This window comes from Anas acuta, chromosome 18 (genome assembly GCF_963932015.1).
Source record: "Anas acuta chromosome 18, bAnaAcu1.1, whole genome shotgun sequence".
Lineage (NCBI taxonomy): Eukaryota > Metazoa > Chordata > Aves > Anseriformes > Anatidae > Anas > Anas acuta.
Genome location: NC_088996.1, coordinates 5,027,783 through 5,044,567, shown reverse-complemented (window position 1 = coordinate 5,044,567; position 16,785 = coordinate 5,027,783). Strand labels below are relative to the sequence as shown.

The 16,785-nt window shown below is 56.0% G+C and overlaps 1 protein-coding gene across 1 annotated transcript in view; it reads left to right on the top strand.

Moving 5' to 3' along the window:
• The first annotated feature begins 7,618 nt into the window (after nucleotides 1-7,618).
• UBE2O (ubiquitin conjugating enzyme E2 O) overlaps nucleotides 7,619-16,785 on the top strand; it is a 57,355-nt gene continuing 48,188 nt past the window's right edge. Inside the window, exon 1 of the mRNA XM_068655439.1 lies at nucleotides 7,619-8,160. Coding sequence (XP_068511540.1) covers nucleotides 7,693-8,160 — 468 coding nt within the window. The 5' untranslated portion in view covers nucleotides 7,619-7,692. The remainder of the gene's footprint in view (nucleotides 8,161-16,785) is intronic.

Here is a 16,785-nt window from a genome sequence, read left to right as displayed (position 1 = left end):
GAGGCGAGGTGGGGTGTCGCTGGGGTTTGGTTTCGGGGAATTTTGCTGGTTTCGCAGGGGTTGTGTCACCTAAGGGACTGGCTCCCTCAGGAAGAGGAGTTTTCTTTGGCAGGGGAAACATTCAGCATCCCCAGCGCCAGGTCTCATCACCAAGGGGTGCCAAACTGAAAATGGTGCTGGAAGGGAGAGCTTCGTGACGCCTGCAAGAAGGGAAAAGCAGCGGCTGAGCTGGAGGCAGGCGCTTTTTTTTTTTTATAGGGTTGCAGGGCTTATCATCGACTCCTCTGGCTCTCCTCATCCTGCTAATTGGATCAGGGCTCGCCCAGCCCGGCAGATCTGCAGGAGGCGAGGAGGGGGCCCCGCACCCCCGCTGCTGGATCCAAGGCACACGGGGCTGTGCCGTGCGTGGCAGGAACGGGGGCTGTGAAGACCTGCAAACGCTGGGAAACCTCTCTGGACATACTTACCCATAGAACTGGGGGGGTTGAGATCTCTTTTGTGAGCTCAATTTGTGTTAGAAACGGATGGGGAAGGGGAACCAGGCTTCTCCAGGTATTTTTGGAAGCTTCTCCAGGACCCCAACAGCAACAGCCTGGAGCAGAAGTCGGTGATGCGGGGAGAAGGCTGCTCTTTGCCTGGCTCTCGTATTTTTTTTTCCCCTCCGGCGCTTCATTCCTGGCAGCCCAAATCCAATAGCTGGAGGGCTGTTGTGTTTGTGTTTCTTTCCTGGAAATGAACTTTTTTTTTTCTTTTTTGCTTGGCTTCTCAGCTCCCTGCAGATGCAAAGGTCTTTGGCACGCGGGGAATTCGCTCACCAAGAAAGCTGCAACCCCAGCCTGGGGTTTTGTGGGGTCTCTGGGGGGCACCTACAGGTGGGCAGCATCCAACCTGCAGAGGTGAAGGTCCCCGGCCACGGAGTAAGTGAGAACCAGGAGGAAAATCCTCTCTCCCTGGCCCCAGAAACTCCTTTCCAGGCCTTCCTGAGCTGAGCCCCGTGCATAGGGGGTGTAGCAGCACACGAAGCGCTCTCTCTGTAAAATTCCCCCCTCTTTGTGTTTGTGCGCTACAGAGACCAAAGCATCCGCACGGTCTGCAGAGGTGCTCGCGTGTAAAAACCAAACCAAACCAAAGGAAAAACAGGTAAATCTGCAGCAGCCCCCTGGTGGCATCTTCTTCTCTTAGGAATATCTGCCTGGAGCTGGAGCTTCACTTTTTGAATGGTTTGGAAGCAGCGAGGACTCATTCACCCAATTTTGGAGCCAAATGTTCTTTGCAAAAGAGCTGAAACTCCTTCCCCCGCCCCGAACGTGGAGGGTTTGGGTGGAAGAGTTGCTACACCCAGCTTTAATAGCAGGTGCTGTCGGTGCAGGGAGGGAACCCAGGCTGCGAGGAGAGCCGTGCTCTCACCTCCTCCAAAGCCTTGTGCAGGCAAGCCGAGCTGGGTGTACCAGCTCCCTTCCCTCCGGGACACTTCCCCAAATCCTGAGCCACCGGGGCTGGCTCGCGGCAGTGCCTGCAGGCTGCCAGCTGGCCCCGAGGCTGTCAGCACCACGGGCACACCACAGAAACATGGGCTTACTGGGCTTACCGGGCTTACCAGCCGTGGGATGGGGACCTGGCGACGTTCCTCTGCCAGCCTGGTCCGGCAGAGCCACCTCGCAGCCACGGGAGGGGAGAAATCAGGCTGCAGGGGCTCGTCCTCCTCGTCTGCTGCCACGCACGGAGCCCCCGCTTTATATATTTGTTATTTATGGGGCACGTGATGAAATTCTAAGGAGTTTACGACCCCGATGAAAGACAGGGAGATGTGAGAGGCTTTAAGGTGACCGGCCAGCAAAAGGATCCCATCGGGCTGTTGGTGTGGGTTTGTTGGTGTGGTTTTATCTCCTCCCCTGGCCTGCAGAGGGATAAAGCATTTAGCTGATTGCTCTGCGCTGTGCTCAGGGCGAGCCAGCAGGCAGGGAGAGCAGAGGGAAAGAGAGAAATGAAAAAGAGAGTGACCCAGACCTGTCCGAAGGCAGCCCTGCAGAGCACTGCTGTGCTTCAAGAGGATGTATCTGAGCACGTATTTAATAATTGTGGTGCCAGCTCTCGGGGTTCAGCCATAAATTCTGTCCCCCTGCACGCTGCGGGCTGTCCCTTGCAGAGCAACAAGTGTGGTCAGGGCTTGTATGGCACAGCCTGGTTCTGACGACAGGCACTGCTGGCTCTGCACATGTGGTTGTTTATAGGATCGGGGCCAGATGTAGGGCTTCTGCCCCACGCAGCTTCCCCCGATGACTGAGTACCTCTGCCCCGCCGTCTGAGCTCGCTGGGAATCGTTGCACAAGGAACAGGAGAGGTGAAACCCGTGACATTTGTTCCCATCGGTTCAAGTGTAATAAAAACGGGGATTATCCCAAGCGTAACCTCCTGGAAAAGAAATGGCTGGTAAGATCAGCAAAAATAGTAATTTAAAGAAATGTCGGCATCATCGTTGTCACCAGGAACCAGCTGCGGCTCCAAGGAGCACGTGGAAAGGGGCCAGGAGGAGCTGGCCCCACAGCCCCCAGCCCTGCCAGGGCAGCTCAGGAGCTGCTGTGTGTTGTAGCCATGGGCAGAGTGACCCAGGGCTCAGCTCTTCCCTCCCTATTTTAGATCTTTTTTTTCATGGAATTGAAACAGAAAGATGCCCCAGCGTGTTCCTGCTGTTCAGAAACGGCATTTCAGAGCAACTCCGAGGAATCAGCCGAGTGGCACAGGGGCTGGGCTGTGGCTGGAAGCGTCGGGCAGGGTGCTGCTTTCTGCCCACCACGGCAGGAGGGTCAGCCTGCTCCATCCCTCCCTGCCCCTACAGCTGCAGGGGGTCAAAAACATCGATAAGGGATAACCACGGCAGCACACTGAGATTTAGGTACTTAGCAGAGCTCTCAGCTCCTTCAAAGAGCCCAGCGCTGCTGCTGCCTCTGCAGCAGCCCTCTCGGGGCACTGAGGGACAGGGACAGGCAGCTGGGGCTCTGCTCGGCCCCTCTCTGCCAGGGCTTGGCAGGGAAGGGACACGAATGCAGCTCCAGGGCTCCTCAGCCCCCTGGTCTGTGCTGCAAATAGCAGTGGGTCATCCCAGTGCTCCGGGGATTAAGCTGCTTGGGGTAGCTGCAGCATTCGTCATCTCTTGGCCTCGAGGGGCTGCTTTGCGGTCGCAGGGAGTGAAGGTGACATCAGGGTCCTCCCCTGCATGGCGTCATCCCAAATTCCTGTAATTATTCAGCCTCTGTGACCAAGCCAGCTGCTGCTCAATTCCCCGCTTTGCACCTTCCCCTGGCGTACCCAAAAAGGGCCGTGTTTTCCTCCTGCCTTGCACACAAGTGGCACGACAGCCAGCAGCAGGGCTCAGCCCCACTGTAGGCTCAGCCACAGGCTCTTGTTTTATTCCCACTCATCCCCTGCCCTCCCACCAGCTGCCCCAGGCAGCAGCGTGCGAGCACTCGGCATCGCTGCGGCTCTGCGGCAGGATGGAGCTCTTGGGGCTCGCTCAGTATTCCCGGCACTTGCCAGGCTGCCTGCCTGCTGCTTTTACCCCGCGGTGCTCCCTTCTCGCCTTGTCAAGAGCAGTTCCAAAATCTCCAGCAGGTGCTGCAGAGCCGGGGTGCCTCCACCCGCTCCACTGGAGCAGGGTATTCACCGCAGCTCACGTTGTGAGCTGATTTGCCTTCAAAATAGCAATGCGGGGCTGCTCTAGGGCTGCTCTGGACAGTGGCCATGTCCCCGGGCTCTAAATAGACCCTCAAAGGGCTGGTTCTGCCTTGAAATGGTAATCTGCAAATGTGCACATATGTGGATTTCCTCTGGCGTGTTCCTTTTGGCTCATCAGTGCAGTCGATTCCTCTCTGGTGAAGGTGCAGAGCGCTTCCCTCTGCAGGCACAAGAAGCTAGGGAAGGGATGCTGTGTGACAAAGGATTTGGGATCTCTCTGATAGTGAGGGGAAGCAGGCTTTGAGCTCCGGCTCTGACCTGCACCTGAGCAACACGTGCCTGTGCAGGGCTGGGATATCTCCTTGCTACTCCTCTACATGGGATATTTTGGACCAAGAGGGGGAGGTCTCACCCAAGGCTGCTTGGCCAGGGCAACTTCAGCCTAAAGCAGGGGTGGGAGACCCAGCCGGGACCTTTCTTATCCCCTCCCTCGAGCACAGGCACTTGGCAGTGATTAGCCTCGTTTCCTTCTCTCTGCTGGGCTGCAGTAGTTTGTAAGTAGGTCACGGACACCCGTAACACAATCCCCGTGATGAAGGAGGACCGAGTTCAGGGCTCCAGCAGCTCCTTCCCTCCCATCGCAGACCTCCAGGCATTTTAGGTCCAGCTCTGCCTTTGGGACGCGGCAGCTGGGTGCTGTTATGGGGTCACCCTGCCTCGATCTCCTGCCCTTGGCTCGGCATGCTGCGGGTGGGCGCCAGGGCGGCCCCGTTGGGCTGGATGGGATCCGGCTGCCACTATGGGGAAGCCAAACCCTGCATCCCACAGCAAGGCTGGGCCTGGACCAGCCCCGCCACAGGATTTAGAAGGGTTTGGTGTCAGCAAAGAGGATGAGAAGAGGGAGGGGAGGAGGACTGTGCTTGCATAAAGATGTACAGGAGTAGGTGAAGCCGTTTGGAGGCTGTTTTTAGCAGGGGTGGGGAGGGCCAGAGGTGCCTGAGCAGGGCAGCACAAGCAAGGAGGACAGGGCAGGGTGGCCATAAGAGACACGGGGATATGGGGCACTGCCCCGCTCACCCCTAAGGGCCCCTCTCCAAGGGAAAGCCCACCCAGCCTCAGGAGGTTTGCTGGGCTCACCACGGCACCTCCAGGGATGGGGCACCCACAGCTCCTCTGGGCAGCCTGTTCAGCACCTCACCGCCCTCCCAGTACACAATTTCTTCCTGCTTTATTTTCCTAAATCTGTCCCTTGGCGTGGCTGAGCCCGCGGTCCCCCCCAGCCCGTCCCTGAGGGAGGCCAGGAGCCATTTTGCGTTCCCCTCGCTCAGCCCCGCAGCACCTCTCCGGGCTGCCTCGGGGGTGCAGAAAATGAGACAAAAAAACACCGAAAGGCGGTGACAGCTGCCCAGAGACCCCCCTGGTGCCCTGAGGGCCGGGATTTGCCTCACAAACCCCCCCAGGGAAGCCTCTCCCGGAGCCAGCCCCGGGGCCGGGCCCCGGCCGCGGCCGCGCGGTGGCAGCAGAGCCCCGCTCGCCTCAGCCCGGCCGGGCCCCGAGGGGCTGAAACGGGCTGGGGGGGCCTCAAAGGTCCCGGCTGTAAAATCCTAAAATCCCGGAATCCTTAGGGTTGGGAAAGGCCTGCGGGATCATCTGGTGCAACCCATCCCCCTGCCGCCACTGTCACCCACTGAACCGTGTCCCTAAGCACCACATCCCTAAGCACCGCGTCCAGTCCTTCCCTAAACGCCCCCAAAAATACCCCAAAATGTTTCTTTTTATTTATTTTGGTTTGGTTTGGTTTGGTTACAAGGCAGTCTGACCAGCTGGGGCCCCTCAGCGGGCACTGGGGGTGCTGCTGCGGGCAGCGGGGGGGCTGTGGGGGGCCTGAAGCACTGGGGTGCTGTGGCGGTGCTGGGGGCTGTGTCCTGCCAAGGCTCGAGTCCTCCTGGAGCACTGTGCGAGGTTTGGGGCACCCCGATGCCAGAAGGACAGAAACTATTAGGGAGTGTCCAAAGGAAGGCATTTTGACAACACGCTCAGACACACGGCGTGGTGTTCGGGTGGTCCTGTGTGGAGCCAGGAGATGGACCCGATGATCCTCATGGTTCCTTCCTCTGGATATTGTGGGATTCCACGAAAGAGATGAGTCCTTCGGTGCCACTTCCCCAGGAAAGCTCATCAGAGCCCCAGCTGAGACCCAAGTGCTGAAGCACACCCGGCTCGACTCCTGCTAACGAGCAACCAGCCCTGGCTCGTCCCCATTAAAATCCCCCCGCCGCGAGCCCACCTGGTTGTGTAATGTGATTGTTTGCGTGGCTATTTGTGGCTCCCTGAAACCCCACTGCTCTTCTCCAGCACGTAATTGCTCTGAGGAGGGACAGTTCCCATCCACACACGAGTCTGTGCCCATTACCCGTATCTATATTTTATTAGCGGCTGTTGTGATGTGCTTTAGGGAGATGATGAGAAGCATCACCACCGCAGCTGGACACGGCTGGGCTTTGAAACCTTCCACGGAGCTGATTCAGAGGGCACCTTCTCGCTTCCCAAAGGTCTGATCCTGTTCCTAGAGGGCCAGGCACAGAGGGAAGGAGGCTGGGAGCTGTGCCGTGCTCCCCCCAGCAGCACGGTGGTGTTGGGGCCGTGCAGAGGGTGAAATCCCCAGCCCTGCCTTCGTACCCCAAAACTCACTCACTTTGCAGAGGTCGCAGCCCTGTCTTGGATGTGGATGGAGGTCTGTAGTCCCCAAAACACATCCGTGGAACCAGCTGTGCACCCACGTTGCACTGAGAGCTATTTAACCTGCCTCTCCCCAAGGCTGTGCTGCTGTTTCTTCACCCGGTGTTCCCTTTGAGCTCTGTCCCGCTCCCTGGCGCTGGGGTCGGTGCTGAGAAATGCCCCAGCGGGGAGCCACATCACCACGACACCCGGCAGCGAGACCCTCTCAAGAACCATTGATTGCAAACCCCCCTGTGGATAGAGGAGGGAAAATACATCCGAGTCAATGAAGCCGAGTCTGCAGCTCATTTGCACGCCCTAATGAGGACTTGTAGGAGCCATAAGGAGGCTTGCTGCGAACTGGAGAGCACCTCGCTGCCCAGAGAGGGTATCAGCCCCACGGGTATCGCGTGGAGTGGGCTCTGTGGGACAGGCCCTTATCCTCTGCAACCTCTTTATGTTCTGGGCAGTCTCTCCCAAATTCCTGTGGCAGGATTTTTCTTTCCCTGATCTCTCTCGGGGGCCTCTCCTGCGGACCTGGGCCTCCTGTGGGAGGCTGGGGGAGAAGCTGCAGCCTGGGCTGTGCCTGCCAGGGGCTGGTGTCGCTTCATGGCCCAACTTGGGCATCTTCATCCGCATCGCAGTGCCCGGGCTGTTTGCAAAGCAAGCCCCATCCGCCTGCCCCAGGAGTGGAGGCCACCTCAGCCTCCACCTCTCCTGTATTGAGCCCAGGGTTTCCTTGGCCAGGCCTCCTCCTCCTCCTCCTCCTCCTCCTCCTCCTCAGAGCACCCCAGAACCATTAGGGTTGGAGCAGCCCTCTGGGATCCCCAGGTCCAACCACCCCCCTACCACCAACATCACCGCTAACCCCTGTCCCCAGCACCCCACCCAGCCTCTCCCTGCACACCCCCGGGGCACGGAGCCTCCAGCACCCCCTGGGCAGCCCGTCCCAGCCCCTGACCCCCCTTTCCAGCACCAATATCCCCTTATTGCCCCCCCAACCCCATAGCAGGACCCCAGCCCTCCTCCCCCTCCTCCCCCCTCCCTCCCCGCGATGGGCGTGGCCAGGAGAAGGGGGCGTGGCCAGAAGCCTTGCCGTGACGTCATCCGCGGGGCGTCCGAGCGGCGGTGGCGGGGAAAGGGCGGGGCGCGCCGGCGCGCCCTAAGCCCCGCCCCCCGCCGTTCCCCGCGCGCGCGCCCCGCCCCGGCCCGCCCCTTCCCTCCCCTCCCCCCCCCTCCCCCAGCAGCCGCCGCCGCCGCCGCCGCCGCCGGCCGCGCGTTTCTCCCGCTCTGCCCCGCGCCATGGCGGAGCCGCCCGCACCGCCCGCCCCGGGGGGCCCGAGCCCGCCGGCCCCGCTCCCCGCAGCGTCCCCGGGGGTCCCGGTCCCGGTCGCTTCGGTCCCCGCGGCTCCTCCGCCGGGCGGTTCGCAGCGCCTGCTGTTCTCGCACGACCTGGTGTCGGGCCGGTACCGGGGCTCGGTGCGTTTCGGCCTGGTGCGCCTGATCCACGGCGAGGATTCGGACTCGGAGGAGGAGGAGGCGGCGGCTGGGGGAGGAGGAGGAGGAGGCGGAGGAGGCCGGGGCGGCGGAGGAGGAGGAGGTGGAGGCGGCGGCGGAGGCGGCGGAGGAGCCGCCAGCTCCGGGGGCTCCGAATCGGGCGGCCCCGGGGGGGGAGGCACGGAGGAAGGCCGGGCCTCCCCGCTGCGCCGGGGCTACGTGCGGGTGCAGTGGTACCCGGAGGGCATCAAGCAGCACGTCAAGGAGACCAAGGTAACCGGCGGCGGGGCCGCACCGACCGGCCTCGTGCCCCCCACCACCCACCCCCCAAACCCCTCGGAGGTCCTCGCCCCACAGCCTCCGTCCTTCCCCCCGAGGCTGCGGGTTTGCCGTGGTTATCCCCCCGCCACCACCCCGAGGGGTCGGCGGAGGCCGCCTGCCGCCATCCAAGCGGCCAAGGTTGGCCTGCGGCCTCCTGGAGGTTCAGGGCGGCTCGTCCTCCGCCACCCCAGGGCCTCGAAGCCTTGGGGTTCAGCCTTCCCCACCGGAGGCCTCGTCCTGGGGCAGATCTCGGTGGCACTGAGCTCACGGAGCGCTGCTGGCGACGTGGCCTCCGCGTTGAGGACGGCGGCACCAGAGGACGGCAGCACCATGGCCTCTGTTAGGGTGGTAGCCAGCAGCCAGATGGGTGGCCCGGCAAGCTGACGGCGTGCCATGGGATGTGCCCTCGTCCATGTGAGCCTTGGGCACCGTTGGTGAACCCACCGCCATGCCATGACCTCCCGTGGGGCACGAGGGAGGCTGGGATGGGCGCAGTGCCCGGGGTGAGGCTGGCCGGGGGGCTTCCAGCAGGCTGCCTGGCGGCACGGAGACAAAAGAGGGAGAGGGGGGCACTGCGAGGCAGCACAAAGGGGCCGGCGAGCCATGGGCGTAGCGCTGAGCACAGCAGAAGGCCGGCGCTGCCCTCGCCCGGGGGGCTGCTGCATGGGGGGCACCAGGAGCTGGGGGGTGCTGGGGTGCTGGTGGCTTTGCCACCCTAAAATCATCACAGCGAGGTGTCGGGGTGATGCCCAGGGGGTAGCAGGGAAGGGAGGTGTGTTGTGGTCCTGCAGAGAGCGGTGGGATTGGAAGCGCTGGCGGGATGAGCTATATTTAGGGGATAGTGTCATTGGGCACGTGACCGGTTGGAGATAAGGAAAATGAAAACGGGCATTGAGGGGGGATGTTTGCACACCGTGGATTTCTACCTGTAAAAAAAAACAACCAAACAAACAAGCCTTCTTTCTTTAAAGACACCACGATTCAATCACTGCAGCTTGAAATAAGGCTTCGTGTGCTGTTGCAGCAAAAATCAGTCCGAAGTGGAGCGTGTTTTTCAGCATCTAAGCAAGGCCACCTCGGTTGCGGTGAATAAATCCAGATTTAGGAATTGTTCCTGGATTCCTAAATTCAGATCTGTTAATTCTGACTTTGCACAGGGTGCTGAGTTAGTAAACGTTAGAAAAAAAACAGGCTGGGGATGACCAGAGGTCAAAGGCAGTTACATAAATAAAGGGCTTTCCTTTTTCTTCCTTTTTCTTCCCTTTTCCTGGTCCTTCTCCAGTGTCGGCATCTTCACCACGCAGGCGCTGGGCCCCAGGGAGAAGTTCCCTGAGAGCCTGAGGCATTCAGGTGCACTTACTGCATCGATTTTCCCATTTGAAAAGCTGCCCAAGACTGAGATGCATTTTGTGCAGCCTGTGCTGCAGTCTGGGCTTACCGAAACCAAATCTGGTGCTGTTGGGAACCCTTCGGAACAAAACCTCGGGCACCGTGTGGGTGCCGTGGGGCTGAAGCTTGCTGGGTGCTGGTGCCAGCCCTTACCTGCAGCTACATCTCTTGGCCGGGGCTCTGGCTCTCTAGCATCTCTGCCTGTGATATTTGACATCTGTAGAAGTGATAACCAGCCCCAAAGCTGCTCCATGATGGGTTTGGGAGGGTGCTTGTTGCAGTTCCTGCAAGGTCCCGTTTATTTTCCTTTCGGTGGGCAGAGGATAAAGGTAAATCCTGCAGCCAAGGCCCCTTCTGGTGTGCCCGCTCGGTGTGTGCCGAGGGCTGGCTCCCTCTCTGTCAGCTCTCAAGCACTTGGAGAGCCACGAACCTTGCTGTGTGTCGGTCACAGCACGTGTTGTACCTGCCGAAGGGAGGAATAAAGTCACTGCAGGTTTCGAGGTGAGCCAAGCAGCACCTTCTGCTCCTAGTGCAAAGGTCAGCAGCAGCGTTCTGTGCCCACGCCGGGTTACAATCGGAGAGCTTGCCCATGTTTTCTTTAAAGTGGGGGGTAGGCATGTTTTCTATTTTTTTTTCAGCCAGGGAATATGTAAGCTAATGGCTTTTACTGTTGCTTCTAGAAGTTCAATGCTTACTTTTGTTCTTTCCCGTTGGAAGCGGTAGGCAGGCTGCCACTTGACCACGAGCACACAATTGCTGATGTTAATAAGTAATAGAAACTTTCTCTTGAAATAGAGCTAGCATTTGGTACGATGGCCCAGCAGCTCTTCCAGCTGGATTAGTAGTTTATTTGAGCTCATTCCTGCCTTGATAACCACCACCAGTATCGTGACATTCATACAAGTAAAGGAAGAGCTGGGATTCCTTATCCTCGCTGTCTGTGCTCCTTCCCTGCCTTCCATGAGCACGTTCCCAACTGAGAACTCAGGGAAGGAATTGCTGCCAACATCAAGCACAGCCCTGGAAGGAGGAGGCTTCCCTTTGCAGGCAGGTTTGCCTCCAGTGTCTTGTTGGACCCCGGCGCTCATGCAACCAGCGGCTCCTCCGACCTGTTGGAAGCCCCCTGCCTGTTGGGAGGCTTGTTGCAGAAATCCTGAGGGTATTGCTCATGGGTGCGAGCACTTGGTGCTCGTTCTGACAAATTGGAAGGGAATGAGATGCAGCCGAATTTTAATTTCAGGGTTTCTCAGCCGGAGGTTGGTATCCCTGCTGCATGCTTGAGCTGCCTTGGGGCAGTTTACAAAAATTCTCGGTTTGGTTAGGGATTAGTGGGGCTCGCGGGGCGCTTTGGGACGCTGCTGCCCTTCCTCCTCCTGCCTCTCACCTGGGAGCCCCGGAGTTTTCCACCGCCTTTGATGGCCGCGGCGCTTTGCGAGGCCGATACCCATCCGCAGACGGGGGCAGTGGAAGGTGCAGGTGTTGTGTTTCAGCACCTTATCTAGAGACCTTCAGCTGGCCGGCCTGCTGAATTCCTGCCTTGTGCTCCTCCGTCTGCCTCGGGGAATGAATGCTTGTGGCAGTGTCTTGGCGTGATGCTGTATTGCTCGTAGTGCCGGTGGGTTTACCTGGAGGCAGCATGTAGGGACCCAGGATGAGGGGAAACTCCTTGGGAAGTTTTTAGCCTCTTGTTTTCTAGGGTCCAGATCCCCCCCCCTTGGTTCGGATGGCTCTCTTACACCATTTGGCTTTGTTTTGGGAATGGATTCGTGCTATCAGGGCTCCTCGGGCACAGCCCAGCGGCCGATCAGCTTGTTAGCTGGAAGCTGGCTGATGTTATCTCGAGGAGTTTCTGTGAATTCAGCTCTGCTTCATCCCACACAGCCGCCCTGCTCCTTCCCACTCTTCACTGCTGTAACTTCTTGACCTCAAATATTGAGTCATGAATGTAAGCTCGCAGGAGAGCTTTCTGAAGACATTATTCCTGCGTAATTTCAATATTTTCATGAATATTTTATTTCCTGTCTGAGTCCTGTCATATAGTCGTTATGACCTAAACTTACGAGTTGTGATTTCAGTGTGCCTATACAGCAGGAGAGGGAAACATTCCTGTTTACTGGAAGTCTCTCTTTTCTCCTGCCCATCCCTTGCAGCCACTGCCAGCCCGCTAGCATGGGCTCTTCAGGCGTTAATCCTCACCAATGACTGTGTGCTACCTGCTGGAGACTGAGGGACAAAAACACAGCCTTAAAAACCTTCCATCTTCATATTTGGCCAAAGCCTTTGCTGCCTAAAGTGCCGTGGTGCAGAGTATTTAAATTCCAGCAGGTGAAGAGGGATATCCTGGGTACGGCTGCTTCTCAGGAGCCAGCAGTAAATGCTGGTCACAGTGCAGAGCTGTGCAAATCCAACGCCCATAAGCTAATAATGGTATTTTTTATTGCACGGGGAGGCTGTGTCTAACCCTCTTCTCGCATCTGACATTTCGGTTAGTCTCCCAGGGGGGTGCTCTGAAACCACCTGATCTGCCCGGCCGTTAGAGGCAGGAGGAGAGAAAAAGCTTACTGGAATTTGTGTAGTTCTGTGTAAAACAGGCACTGCGGTGGGTATCGTTACTGCGAGCCCTCGTTGCAAGGTTACGTACCCTAGAGTTGATTCCTGTTCGGCTTTGATCTGTTGGATTTGGGGATCACCATAAATATTTTACTCCAGAAATGGCCTCCTGTACATTGCCTGGCATGGAAACCTCCCGAGTGCTAATGTTATACCCTGTTACCGTATGGGGAGTTATTCTGTGTACAGTGTGTGAGGTGAATGGATAATTCGGGAGTGCGAGTGGCCACCTGGGCTAAGCAATTAATTATACTTGTTCCAGCCCCGGTCAGGAGTGTTATTTTTAAAATGGACAAAACCTCCCTGAGCAAGCAGTTCAGTGGCTCTCTCCCTCTTCCAAGGTGCACTCGCTTGTGATGTGCTGGTGTAGCTAAAAGGAAAGGGGGAAAAAAAAAAGGCAGCTAAATTAGTAATGCTCTTAGGACTGGTAAATAAACTAATGTGCACTAAAAGCTTTGGAAGGAATCAATCAAAGCCCAGGACAGGCTTTGAAATACCTGCGTAAGCGAGGCACTTTGCTGCAGCTTTCTCATAAAGTTTCTCCTTCGCTCGTGCTGTGCAGCTCCAAAACAGGCTTCTGTTTTAGGCTTCAAACAGTTATGTAAAGTTACTTTTGTTTTTTTGGTTATGATTCTTCCCCAAAGTTCAGTGTCAGAAGCTTTGACAGGTGCTTTTTGGGGCGAGGCCTTGCCCCTGCCAGCTGTCCTCAGTTCTCTCCTCAGAGCAAGCCACAATTTTTCATGTTCAGCATCTGCGTTGGTGCGGGGAAACCACCAGCGTTGTGAGGCTCAGAGCCTCCTCTCGTTTAATTACTTGTGGGATTTCGAAGGCTCTGGAGGTGATGACACCTTCCTAAATGCTCCTCGGGAAGAACCTGCCTCGTTGTTTCCACCCTCCTACCTCCCACCCTGTGCTGGGGTTTTTGCCCAAATGGGTCAGCGCAAGCCTAGAAACCGACCCTTCGGCCTGAAATTTTTGCACTTGCTTTTGATGTCAGGAAGGCTGAGAACTGAGAGGTGAGATGGTGAATTGGGTTTCTTTTACGTTGTGCTCTGGAGCACTTGCCACATAGCTCAGTTCAGCTCTGCCTCGTATCGCCGCTGCGTCCCCTCCTGGGGCCTTCAGGCCTGTGGTAAAGTTGTGGTAAAGTTGTCTTCCTACAGATTATTTTATGTTCTGGCACACTTCGTGGTAACCTTTGGGCTTTTTTCCATTTGCTGTTAGGCTGCTAAACGTGCATGTGTTTGTGTCTGAAACCCAAATTTGTGAAATTATTGGACTTCAGCAAAGGCCGGTTTCTCCTACCAGCGGTCCTTGGGCTGAGGTGGTGGCGGCTGTACCCTCGGGTTTCCGTGGGCTTTTTGAGTTCTGGATGTTAACGTGGTTTTGGGAAGGGACAGGTAGACCGTGTGAGAGGTGGAAAAGTAGGGGGTGAAACATCAAACACTACAAAAAATGGGGGCTTGGCGTTTGAGGGTGCTTGCAGATCAGCTGTGGCGCTGTCAGGGGGCACCCTGCAGGCCTTGGCTGCCTGGGTTTGTGCAATTCATTTTTCTTGATCGACCCTGAATGTTTTAGGGTTGTTCCTGCCTCCTTCATGCATTTGCCTGGGCACAGGGCAAGCAGAATTACAGTCTGGTAGCTGCCGGGTGCCCTGCTCCAGCCTTTGGGAAGAGACCTGAGTGGAAACCAAAACTTGTCAGGGCCAAAACCTCCAGAGCACGGTGTGGGGGAGCACAAATGAGTTTGGTGATGATGTGTGCGGATTTGGGTACCTGTATGTTGGCTGTGTGCCTTGTTCGTCCGTCTCCGTTCAGGTTTGAGTGGCTCCAGAGAAGCCCTGTGACCACGGAGGCGTTTTGGTACTGTTTGGTTCAGCTTTTGGGTGAGATCTTTAAGGTTTTGCTGTACCGTGTCAGCTCACCCGCTGGTCTCAATCTCACCAAGAGAGCAGCTGGAGCAGCGTCTAAAGCACTGTCTTTTGGGGACTCTCACTTTTTTTTTTAGGGGTGGGAGTTAATTTGAAACGAGGAAAGGGTCTGTTGGGCTCACACTTGCAGTATCACTTGGGAGTCTCTGGTTACAGCCTGGAGTTGAAGGGCAGGAAGGCAGCCGTGCCCTCGCTCCATTAAGCAGCGTTCATCTTGCAGCGTAAAATCTGAGCAGTGCCGGATTCGGCAGGCACCGAGCACGGCTTGGGAGGCACATCCCTCCAGCTGCCTGTAGAGCTGTGCTGCCCAGGGAGAGGTGTGGAGGCTGACAGGCAAAAGGGCTATTAAATCTGAAGGGATGTGGAGCTTAAGGCTTTTAACTGCGCTGCCTAGCCCAAAGCTGGGACTTCCTCGTGCATCCCTGCTGCCGGAGTGACTGGTGGCGTTTCATCTGTCAGCGGACATCGAGCCTTCTGCCTGAAGTGAAATCCAGTAATACCAGCAGAGCTGGAATTAGTTCCATCACAGCTCATTTATTATTTTTTTTACCTACTTTTGAAAGGATGTAACTTCTTCGCGAATAAAGGAATTTTGCATATGAATCATTTTTGTTTTAAGAAACAGCGCTGCTTCTCTGCTGATAAGGATACTTAGCAAGTAAGTAGGACTTTCATCTTCAAAGCCTTTTTGGGTGCTGATGTGGCAGTGCCTCTTCGGCTGGGCCCGGGGCAGGTGCCAGAAACTTTCCCTGCAGGTGCCCGTGGGTGAGACAGCCCAAAGTAGTTCAAGGCCACCAGCCGTGTTTTCTTGGTGCTACGCTCCTTATTTTCTCTTTTTGACCCTTTCTGAGTAGGGCTGAAGATCGGTGGAGAAATGTTTGATGTCCCTCGGTGCAGTTATAGCTGGGGACTTTTATCCAGTCTAATTACCCTCACCTGAGCAATAATACTTTGGTTATTCTGTGTTTGGGTAAAAAGAGGGATTGGAAACTAGATGGTGTGCAATATATCTTGGTACTGAGGGACTCAGGCTTGATTTGTTCCCTCTCATGAGTAAACTGGTGAGTAACCTAGCATCTTTAATTTGGGTATGAATCTTGGAAGCTGGGAGAATTTTTGCCAAGGCCGGATTAGAAAGATATGTAGGCAGTAAATAACGTCCTAGGTCTTAGTCCTCAGTAAAATTGTTGGCAACAGCTACACAGAAACACAACAGGAGCTTAACTAGCTCTGGAGCTTGAGTAGCTTCACACTCTGCTTCCTCCAGCTTTACTCCACAGTTGCCCTACCCCAGCTCCTGCTATACCTGCTGCCAGAGAAGCTGGGTGTTTTGGGAGCTGCTCTGCTCGCTGCTGGGCTGCTCCCCCCCAGAAATTGGCTTTTCAGTGTTGGAGGTGAGTGTGCAGTGGGATATTTGTGCTCAGAAGTGATCAGATTTCCAGGAGGGCCCTGCGCTGGAATTGTCCTTTGGCTTTGCTCTTCAGGCTGCTTTTGAAGATGAAAGTTGTTTTTTTTCCTTGGAAGGTAGGTTACGCGTCCAATCCAAGTGAATAATTCCCGTGGCTGCTGCAAGAAGCATTCGTGCTTCTGTTCAGCATCTGAGTCCAAGTTCCTTGAAACAGCGTTAGTCTTGAGACAAACTAGCCACATTTTCTAAATTTAGAGTTACTACGTGGTTGTGTAACTGGCTGTAAGTGAACCAGCTCTTCTTATTTATTGTTCTGTCCTGAACTTGAGTGATTTCTGTCAAATGCTTTTCTGCCCTTGTGCCAAAGGAAGCCTGCGGGGTCCAGGTTAGAGAAGCTGCTTTGGCTTTCCATGCTGGAGTACGATCTCAGCGAGTTCAGATTAAAGCAGAAAAGGGGAGCTGGGGAGAGGAAAGGGAGGAATCTCTGTCCTTCCTGGAAATCTTTGGGTTTTGTTGTTTTTTTAGAGTCTGCAGATGTGGATGATTCACTTGCTTCCTGTAAGAGGCAGGCTGAGCAGTGTTCGGGTGTGTTCCAAGGAGCTTGGGAAGCTCTCCCTAATGAGGTGGTGTAGTATATAATGTTCCTCCCTTGAAGGGTATTTAATGCGGCATGTGATTGATGAGCATAGACCCGAATTATTCTTGCTGTGGAAGCTTTCTGAACTGGAACAAACTTCACAGGATGAAGCAAGTTCCTCGACTGCACGTAGATGCTGTGTGTTCCTGAAATCCAGGGAAGGAGAGCACCGTGCAGAATCACACAGCAGCAAAAGGGCCTCTGGAAGAAATACCAGAACCCGATACCTGGGTTCCTAGATTAAAAATAATTATAATTAAAAAACAAAAAAGCCTAAAATGTCATCTTGCTGCATTAGTTGATGATGTATCCTAATGTTTTGAGGTCTCACACTCCGTATCTTACTGTCAGTTTTTTATATAGAGGCATTATTGACTCAGTGACTGCTGTTTCACCCAGGACATCCGAGCTGGCTGGTTTGCCCTTTTGACTCTCGGGCTAGAAACTTCCTCCATTTAGTTGTGTGCGGCGCTGGGGATTTTGCTGGTACGCGACAGAGAAATGGCTCGTTTGGTGCGCAGGCTGAACCTGCCCTGTGATGACAAAGCAAAGTGCTAAGTGCAGGGTGACTTCCCTGTAACAAAACTCTGCCAGACGAGCGCT